This window comes from Rhincodon typus, chromosome 16, assembly GCF_021869965.1.
Source record: "Rhincodon typus isolate 14 chromosome 16, sRhiTyp1.1, whole genome shotgun sequence".
In the NCBI taxonomy this organism is placed as follows: domain Eukaryota; kingdom Metazoa; phylum Chordata; class Chondrichthyes; order Orectolobiformes; family Rhincodontidae; genus Rhincodon; species Rhincodon typus.
Window position 1 is genome coordinate 12054089 of NC_063347.1, and position 10199 is coordinate 12064287.

Sequence of the window (10199 nt, forward strand, 5' to 3'; positions counted from 1 at the left end):
TGACCTGATAAAGGTCTTTTAAAATTATGAAGAATGCAGGAACTTAAATGTAAACAATTTCTCTATAGTCCGTTAGCCAGGTACTTCGTTGTTGCAGAACCTGCTGCAAAAAGCTTGAAACTTTTTTACACAGCTACATTCTGTTCTAAAATGTCCATTGTCACTGTCTTCATCTCTCAATTATTCTTCAAAGGTACAATACTTAAATTTGCATTCAATATGTCTGTTACAGGGGATGATAGAACGGCAGCCAATGGTACTTGAACCATTCAGTGGTTTAGTGGAACATCTACGGGATGATGATGAAAGTCCGTTAAAGGTTTGAATGTGTTTCTTTCAAGTCTCGATGTTGTTTTTTTCTTTTTAATCCTTCAAACTTCCACTTCTCCAGGCTGGCTGTAATGATTGGTTTAAAATATTTTGCAGCCCTTGACTGTTGTCAGTTGTTTTAAATGCTGCATTTCTTTGGAGCAGAGTAATATCTTCAATTTCTGTTCTTTCTGTGATGATAGTCATGGAGAAACACCAGTAATACCCAAGTATTGAAGGACAATCATGCACTGCTCTGGATCCATTTGAAACCAGCTGAAATTTGAGTTTGAGCTGGGTTGTAGTTATAGAAGTGAAGTGTCAGAGGAAGGGTCATCGGACCCAAAACGTTAACTCCGTTTTTTCCTTCACAGATGCTGCCAGACCTGCTTAGCTTTTCCAGCAATTTGTTTTGTTTCCTGAAAGATTTTTGTATTTCTTTTATAAAATAAAAAGTGCTGGAGAAACTTGGGAAATCTGTGGCGAGAGAAAGAGTCACTGTTTTGAATCCAATCTGACTGTTCTTCAGAACTGCTTCTTGCCACTTGTGCCATATTGTAGCTTTTATTTGAGTGTTATGTTTCCTTTAACCACTAGTGTGCTGCTGTCATTTTGTGAAATGTAGCTTGTAATATACACAAATTTATAAATGAGATTCTGAAGAGTGTACAAACCTTAAGAATGAATATCGATCATCCTGGTTTATGCAGTTGGAAATTTTCAATGAACTCGAGCTGTTTTTGTTATATCAAGGTTTAATATGCAGTGGAATTGACTGGAATTTTGCTGGTTAAAGACTTCATTCAGAACCACAGTGTTTCTTTCATTGTTCATATTTCCTTTCCTGATATAAATTAAATTACTTTTGTGATGTTCTGTTCTTGTTTTCCATTTCTGGTGTACTTCCATGCTACTAATAATGTATCATTTGGGGTGCTGAAGTATCTTTTGAGATTTCACTATTCACTGAATAATTAAAATGTGGACAGTTGGCTTAAAAGATGCATGTATCAGACTGAAACTTGGTATCCATCTTATAGAGAAAGTCCAGTCCACTACAGGGCCTTGTAGCATCATACAGTGGAGAAAGTGAAGAAGAGGAGCAAGAGACAGTCCAAGAACTGGAAGAAAAGCTGACAGATTGGAACAAAATAGCCTGTCTGCTGTGCAGAAGACAGTTTCCCAATAAAGAGGCACTTACTCGGCATCAGCAACTCTCCGACCTCCACAGGGTAATAAGAGCAAAGCTAACGATCTTTGTAAAATCATATACAATGTGTGCATTCTATAAATGTAAAACAGTATGAATTCAGTTGTCTGAATTCTCATCTCATCATTTGTTGATTCCAAGTCTACATTGTTCCACCTTAATATTGAGTCTGTGACATAATTTTATTTGAGACTTAGTCTGTGATCTTTTGGTCCATGATGAGAAACCATGCACCACTCTGACTTGTACCCGAAAGATGCATTGGAAATGAATCTGAGACCGAAGAATAAAGGAAATCTACTATGTTTTTCACAGATAGTTATGGGAAGGAAAGTACTACCATAAGTTGCCTGTTTTAAAAAATTTGTACAATTTTTACAACTGTACAAATCCATAAACTTGAAACTGCACAAAATACCATGCACTGATAGAATGCCTTGTTCTTGCATGTACACTGCAGCTAATTTTAAGTTCAGTAAATTTACATTGCTTTCCTTCAAGTTCAAACTGTTTACTTCAAGCAAATATCGTAGTATCATCATTATTTGGAGTCAATTATTAAATATCTTGTCTCTTCGCATTTGCAGCAAAATTTGGAAATTCGTAGAAGGTCGCGAATGTCTGACCGAGAGCTTGAGGCATTAGAAAAAACAGAAAATGAAGTACGTTCTCTTGTAATCAAAACGACAAAAGCAAAGAGCTATGACAAGTGATGCAGCTGCCTCCAGTTTCTCTTCTACATGTCACCTTTCTGTGAACAGTACCCAATAATACATCAGATTTCATATGTCTGCTGACAACACCACCATGTTTCTCTACTCCATTCCCTCTGATTTATGTTACTTTTCTCATCTGCTATTGGATGAGAGAGAAATATTGTCTGATCAAATTCGGTGAACCAGAGCCATTGGCAATTTGGTCTCTGAAACATACTTCATTCTTCAGCTACAGACCTCCCTTTCTATTTTCTGAGGCTAAACCAATATTCTTTGCATTCTCTGTCATGTTTCACTTTGAGCTGAGCTTCTATTATCAATATGACCTACTTCCTCCTTCACATTTTGACCTGTGTGATTCTGTGCCGTTGTTACACCTGGATGAACTTGGATATTCTGATGATCTATTGTCTGGTGTTTCATTCTCCATCATTGACAATCTTCATCCCAAAATCTGTAGTCAGTTCCCAAAGACCCACCAAGTGACATGTTGCTGATTTGTATGTGGTGACCAGAGTTGGCTAGGACCACTATGATTTGAAATTCTCGACTTTGTGAAATCACTCGTGCTGTTGTCCCTCCTGATTTCTATAACCTGTCTAACTGTACAAGGCTCACCTTGTACAATTCTGATCGCTTGCCCGCCTTAGTTTCCATTGATGGTCATGCCGAGACCAGAAGCTCGGGGATTGTTTCTGATTCCCTGTTGATTTAGGCCCTTGTTAAAACCTGCCCCTCGGACCAATTAGTTGCAGTATATCTGGCAATCTCATTGGTTAATATTTCTATAAAATGCTTTGGGATGATTTGCTATTTTGAAGCTGCTGTATAAATGCAATTATTTGCAATAACTGGATCGAACACTTGTAATTTGAAGCAATTGCAAATTAATGACTTGGGGACTTTAACGATATTTGTATTAACTTATTTTTTAAGATTTTACTTAAATGAGTTCCTACCATAACAGTTCTTTAATCACTACCTCCCCTACCCCGCCTCAGATGAAGTACAGAGACAGAGCAGCAGAAAGAAGAGAAAAGTATGGAATCCCAGAGCCTCCAGAACCGAAGAGAAAGAGGTTTAATAATGCTGCAATAATGTAAGTTTTTGTCATTATTTTCAGACTTGTCTAATCAATTTAAAATAACTAATAAATCCTGATCAAAGCTAGAACTTAATTTGAGTCTGAACTATGCTTTCTCCAATTATTTCTAGCTGTTATATTTTAGAAAAGTTTTCTGCATAGGAATTTTAATTGAGTTGCTAATATCAGTTCCTCTTTTGTGAATTGAATTTTTTCGAACTGTATAACCAGGCAGCCAATTAAAATATTGAAGGAAGTATTTTATGTGGTGTGATGAAAAATGCAGCAGGGAAGAAGTGAATAGAAAACTACATGCAGCCACTAATTGATTTGCAAAAATGGTCAGAAGTGAAATCCACATTAATGTCCTTTGATAACTTGAGAGTCATTGAGCTGTACAGACGAAAACAGACCCTTCAGTCCAACTTGTCCATGCTGACCAGATTTCCTAAATAAATCTAATCCCATTTGGCCCATATCCCTCTAAATCCCTCATAATCATATACCCGTCCAGATGCCTTATAAATGTTGTAATTGTAACAGCTTCCACCACCACCTCTGGCAGCTCATTCCATATACTCACTACCTTCTGCGTGAAGAAGTTCCTCTTAGGTCCCTCTTAAATCTAAACCCTTTAGTTTTGGACTTCCCTACCCTGGGGGAAACAGCTGGGCTATTCACCCTATCTATGTCCTTTATTAGTTACCTGAATTAGAATTACAAGATAATCTGACTTTTTTTAAGCAAATGCATTGTTTTGTTCCTGTTGTCTGATTTGAGTAACTGGATAATTTGCATCCTTTAATGCTAAAATAGTTGATTTATCAGAAGTATGCTTTATTTCAAAAATAAATGGGCTAAAACCTCATATTTAATTTAGGCTACACCTTGAAGGAAAACAAGGTCATTTCTAAGGACATGAAAGCAGAGCTGGCAAAAATGAACTGGCAATTTAGGTTAAGGGATAGGTCAATAGAGATGCAATGCCAAATATTTATGGGGATATTCCAGAAGGCACAGATACAGGCTTGCATTCTCTCCATGGATGCTGCCTGACCTGCTGTGATCTCCAGCATTTTTTGTTTTCAGTACAAATTCCAGCATCTGCAGTAATTTATTCTGCAAGAGCAAATAACATAAGATTGTAGATAAGCAGGTTTCTAAGGGATGGACCCACCATCCATGGTAAACAAAAAGCCTCAAAAGTATCAAACTGAAAAGACATATAGAGAAAACAGGAGGCTGTAAGAACACAGCAAGCCAGGCAGCATCTGGAGGAAAGGAGAAGCCAGCGTTTTGGGTGTTACCTTTCTTCAGGACTGGATGTGGGAGGTAGGGGGAGCTGCAGATAAAGGGGAGGTGGGTAGTGAAATGGTGGCGATGAGTGGGCACTGATAGGAGGTATGACCTGGTTGGTCGATGGGAGAGATGAATCTGGTTGGTGGCTGGAAAGGAGGGTCAGAAGGTGGAATAGAAAGGATAGGGTGGAACTGGAAAGGGAACCGGGTGATGAGTGGAAAGGGTATCTGAAATTGGAGAACTCAGCATTGAGTCCTCTGGGCTGTAGGGTGCCCAGACGGAAGATAAGATGTTTACCTTGGATTCCAGCATCTGCAGTTTTGTTGTCTCAAAAGTCATATAATGGTGCAAAGATAGGTGGCAGGTTGGAAGATTGGACAGAATATCCAAAACAGCAAATAAAATTACTGATAAGATTAGTAATGAGTGAGAGAAAGTTAACCAGAAATATAAAAACAGGAAACGTTTATTAAGATTTTTTTTTAAAGTTTCCAGAGTTAAGTAAGTTGATCCTGATGAAATTCAAACTGGGGTGTTAAAAGAAATAGCTAGTGAGATAGTTTATGCGGATGATTTAATTTTCCAAAACATATTAGATTTGGGACAGGATCCTTAATATTGAAAAATAGCTAAAGTGATTCCTTTCTTCAAAAAGGAAGGGAGACAGAAAGCAAGAAACCACAAACCAATTAGCTTAACATCTGTTGTAGGAAAAATGTTAGGAGCTATTGTTAAAATCTTATAGAAAGGCACTTGAATAATGAATTCGAAGTAATCAGAACCAACATAGTTTTGTCTACATGTTTAAGTAATTTATTAGAGTTCCTTCTTCAAAGAACTTGTGCTTTAGATACAGGAGAGCCAAAGGGTGTATTGCATTTAGATTTCCAGACGGCATTTGATAGTTTAGCTGTCTAAGAGTTGAGATTAAAATCAGATCAGCCATGATCTTATTGAGTACGGAGCAGGCTCGAAGGGCTGTGTGGCCTACTGTGTTCCAGATTCTTGTACTTTTCTTCATAACCAAATTCATGACTGTGGATTTCTCCAGATTGTATTGCTGAAGCCAAGTGCACTTTTAAATTTTTAACTTAATGAATGTAATTCTCACTATTGTCGCAACCAGAGCATTGATCATCTTTATTGGGGGGGGGGGAAACGGGGTGCGCTCAATGATCAAATATCTGTAAAACAAATAGCTTGATTCCTGTGGTTTTGGTAATAAGTCTGAACCTATACTTCCTATTTATCCATTGCCACTTTTCAGCTTTTTTTTTTTGAAGATGTTTGGTTCTTGTTTCACACTAGCAGTTGCTTTTAACAAGGTTGCTTTTGACTTGTGTTCTTATTGTGGTTTTGGAGCCTAGAACTAGGGGGTATGGCCTCTGCTTAAGAAGTAAGCCATGATGATTGAGTTGAGAAATGTTCCCACTTGGAGCGGAATGTGAATCACTGAATCCTCGATACCAGGAGTTGTGCATGTTCAATGGGTATATTTAAAGCAACAATCAATATGTTTTTGGATTCTAACAAATCAAGAGATATGGAGATTGAGCGAGAAACTAGTGATCAAGTTGGGAATCGACCGTGGAGTTTCTTAAATAGCAGAGCAAGCTCAAGGGGTGTTGTGGCTTATTCTTATTTCTTGTGTTCCTGGAACATAGAATTAGGCCGTTTAGCCTGTCAGTCCAGCTTCTTTCAATTAGATAATGCCTGACTGCCTACCTTAATGCCGCCTCCTATCTCTTGGTACCATTGTTGATCAGAAAGCGACCCAGTTCTGTCAATTTGCTCAATTATTGAGGTTCTATAGCCCTGTAGGATAGAGAATTATAAGACTCCCCACTCTCTGTGGAAATTCCTTCTATGTAGTCATAAATGGCATATCCCTTATTCTGAGACAATATCCTTTGGTCTAGACACAGCAGCCAGAGGGAGCAAGTACATCTACCTGTCACACCCTGTAAAAAGATTTGTATGTTTTACTGAAATTGCCTTTTTCAATTATTATTTCAAAAAAATCTTAGTTTTATGTGACTAGTATTGGGTTAACACCACACCAGACTAGGTTATGGTGCAGTTGATTATTGCTTCAGAATTCTCAGGACTTGCTTGAAGTATTTAGCAGGTATTATGGTGAATTGCTTCCGTATTAAATAACTTTTCCTGAAAAGGGTTAAAGATGATTGGAGTGGAAATCCTGTTACATGACTAACATTTTCAAAAGGACAAACTGAACTCATTTTCTGAAATCTATCATTTGAGTTCTCTGCTTATGAAGATCAAAAACTAAAATATGTTTTTGTTACAACAGTGATTTTGAGCAACCGACAAAGAATGGTATTAACAGTGATAACATTGGGAGCAGAATGCTACAGGCTATGGGTTGGAAAGAAGGCTCGGGGCTGGGTCGAAATCAGCAAGGTATTACAGCACCTATACAGGTATGGTACTTTATATTTTCTATTTTTTCATCTATGGTCATTTGATGCAAATACCATTTAATATGAGAGATTGTTTGATTCACAAAGTTAATACCTTGGTGTCAATAAATGTTTTTTGTTGTTTTCTTGATTAATACATTACCTTTTTTAAGAAATTGAAGTCTGCCACATTGTAATTTTCACTCTGCATTCGTTAGTCATGGCCAGGGTGATATTTTGGAATACTATCTGATTTGAAGGAATAGATTAGGAGCCACTTGTGATGCTTACGCTGTTGAGTCACTGGGTACTTGCTGTTCACAGCCAGCAGAAAACTGGTATATTACTTGTAAAACTACCTAATTAACCACCACCACCACCAATGAGAAAGGAATAGGGGTGGGATGATATTCGAAAATAAGATTTAGAGTTCCCTACCTACAATTAGGTCATTTTTATTTTTACTGGTGTATGGTAAGGCATTCAACATGTGATTATTATCTGAGCCTGCTTATTTCTGATAGCTGATGTCGTAATATCTGCTTATGGTTTCTCTTGCATCCAAATAAACTTGGGCCATAAAATATGCTACTTAATAAAATGGTTCTGCTTTGTATCCTTATTGAGGAGAGTGGGTTCATGGAGGCTAACTATACTTGCATAGGGAATATGCTGGGTTAGATTACTCTGATATTCTGTATGGCTGCTGATTAAAAGCAGCATTTTCAGCGACAAGGGGGCTAATAATTTGAATGTCCTAAGATGTTTTGAATTTGTCTTTCAAACACAATCTTCCAAGATTGGAGCTGGGGTGGTAAGGAATGATAAACCAATTAAAATTTTAGCAAACTTTTTTCAAAATATCTACAAATCATTCAGATCTTCTTGTTCAATTTAATTTTTGAACTGGCAGACCTGTACTAATTTAATTAGGTTTACAATGAGGGTGGATTCTGCAAGATGGATGTTTGTTTAAATTCATTTGTGATGCATGCATAAATGATCGTCAAAATATAGTCTGATATAAGGTGAGGAATCTTGACCAGAGTTAGCTGCCAATCTTTCAATATGGAAATATTCTATCTTTGTAGTTAGGAAGTTGTGAGAGGCTGTAGTTCTGCTTCTCCTAAGTAATTGTTCATGTGTGAATGAACCCAAGATCTGATTCCATAACGGTTGAAGTGCATGGAACTTGTATCAGTAAATGTGGAGCTGGAAAAGCACAGCAGGTCAGACCACATCCGAGGAGCAGGGAAGTCCATCTTTTGGGCCAAAACCCTTTGTCACAATGAAGGGTTTCGGCCCGAAATGTTGATTTCTCTGCTCGAATTGCTGTCTGACCTGCTGTGCTTTTCCAGCTCAACATTTATTAACTCTAGCTTCCAGCATCTGCAGTCTTTACTATTTCCAAGCTTGGAACTTGTATCCTTGTTTTGTTTGGTAGGAATGGGGAATATTTGAACATTTTTGAAATTACATGTTTTCTACAGCATTCAATTCAATTGGATTTTGATTTCAGGCTCAAACAAGGATGAAAGGCGCTGGTTTGGGAGCACGAGGAAGTTCGTATGGCGTTACTACTTCAGATTCCTACAAAGATGCTGTTAAAAAAGCTATGTTTACAAGATTTAATGAATTGGAGTAATTTAAGAGTGACTGTACATAATGTAAATACTTTTTCCTAATTTTTGCTACTGGATATGTACTTGAGTAAACAGTGCAATTTGTCTGTAGGAAATGTAATTTTTTTGATGCTTTGGTTAAATCTTATTTATGTTAAATGTACAATGTACATTTTGTATTGTCCATCAAGTGTATAATAATGTATCTACTGTTTTTTTTTGCAGAATAAATTTTGAAAAGAATCCAAGCACTATTGTGTAGTCAGTTTCTACTTTACAAGGATACAATTTTCAGAATATAAGGGTTTCTTAACTACATAAATAATCCATTAAAATAATGTAAAAGATTTATGGCAAAGATATGGAGTAATTTTCGTGTAAATGGTACCCTATTTCAGTCTTTAAGGTGACTGTAGAAGAATGTATTTTTATAATTTGAGACTTCTTGATCTGTGTAATTAGCCCTGAATAGTGTGGCCCAGCACTGTTTCAGGACCTGCTGTGTTATTACTTTGAATCTGGACTTTTCTCCATGACATTAATGTGTAAAGTTTATCCACTTTTCCAAATTTATCGGCCAACAATTATCCTTTAACCAACACCTAAAACATTATCATATCATTTCATTTCATTTCATTGATGTTTTTGGGCATTTGTTGTGTGCAGCTTTGCTGCCACAATTACTTTTATAACAGTGACCTGTCTTCAAGCGATTCTTTAGTTTTAAAGCATGGTGGGGTATTGCTGTTGTGCAAGGTCCTATATTTGTGAAAGTCCCTTTCTCGGTAACTTATGAACATAAATTTAAAATTTCAGGTCCTGCAGGTAATAGGTTTATATTGTCAATAAAGGAGAAATCATTGCTACATGAGTGACTAAGAAACAATTAAATAGAACTACTTAATGTTGCAAAGATGCTGCCATTTTGTGAATTTCTTTCTTCAGAAACAATATTTTAAGCAAGACAGAACCACTAAAACCATTTCTGATGTTGAAGAGTAGACCTGATAATCTACATGTATCATGTAAAACTATGTAACATTTTAAATTTAACATTAACAGTAATGCTGTGATTCTTTCAATGGTTGTTGTGGAAACTAAATATGGGATGGAATTGCAACAAAACTTGTTTTTCATTTTTGAGTCTTAAATGACATAAGCTGATGCTGAAGCTGCTACTGCAGCAGGTTTGCTTGTTTAATTGAATGAATGCATTGAATGTCTAAAAAGGCTTGTTTTACTGGTGAGATAGCAAGAACTGCAGATGCTGAAGAAGGGTCCTGACCCGAAATGTCAGCTTTCCTGTTCCTATGATGCTGTCTGGCCTGCGGTGTTCCTCCAGCTTTTCACTTTGTTTTACTGGTGATAGTTTAAGTTGTCAGAAGATGCAGCCATATATATATATCTCCATGTAGCTGTAAAACATTAGGCACTTTTTTTATTCATTGATGAGATTAGAGCATTGCCCATCCCAGAGGGAAGACTTCACCACATTGCTGTGGTTCTGGAGTCACATGAGGTCCAGTCCAGATAAGG

At 37.0% G+C, this 10199-nt stretch overlaps 1 protein-coding gene across 3 annotated transcripts in view; it reads left to right on the top strand.

The window, feature by feature from the left end:
* Positions 1-8911, top strand: part of LOC109936368 (RNA-binding protein 5-like) — a 29944-nt gene extending 21033 nt beyond the window's left edge. For all 3 annotated transcript variants that reach the window (XM_048606215.1, XM_048606216.1, XM_048606214.1), the window contains 6 exons: positions 233-319; positions 1350-1541; positions 2107-2181; positions 3237-3334; positions 6933-7062; positions 8561-8911. In XM_048606215.1, coding sequence (XP_048462172.1) covers positions 233-319; positions 1350-1541; positions 2107-2181; positions 3237-3334; positions 6933-7062; positions 8561-8686 — 708 coding nt within the window. In that variant the 3' untranslated portion in view covers positions 8687-8911. The remainder of the gene's footprint in view (positions 1-232; positions 320-1349; positions 1542-2106; positions 2182-3236; positions 3335-6932; positions 7063-8560) is intronic.
* The last annotated feature ends 1288 nt before the right edge of the window (positions 8912-10199 follow it).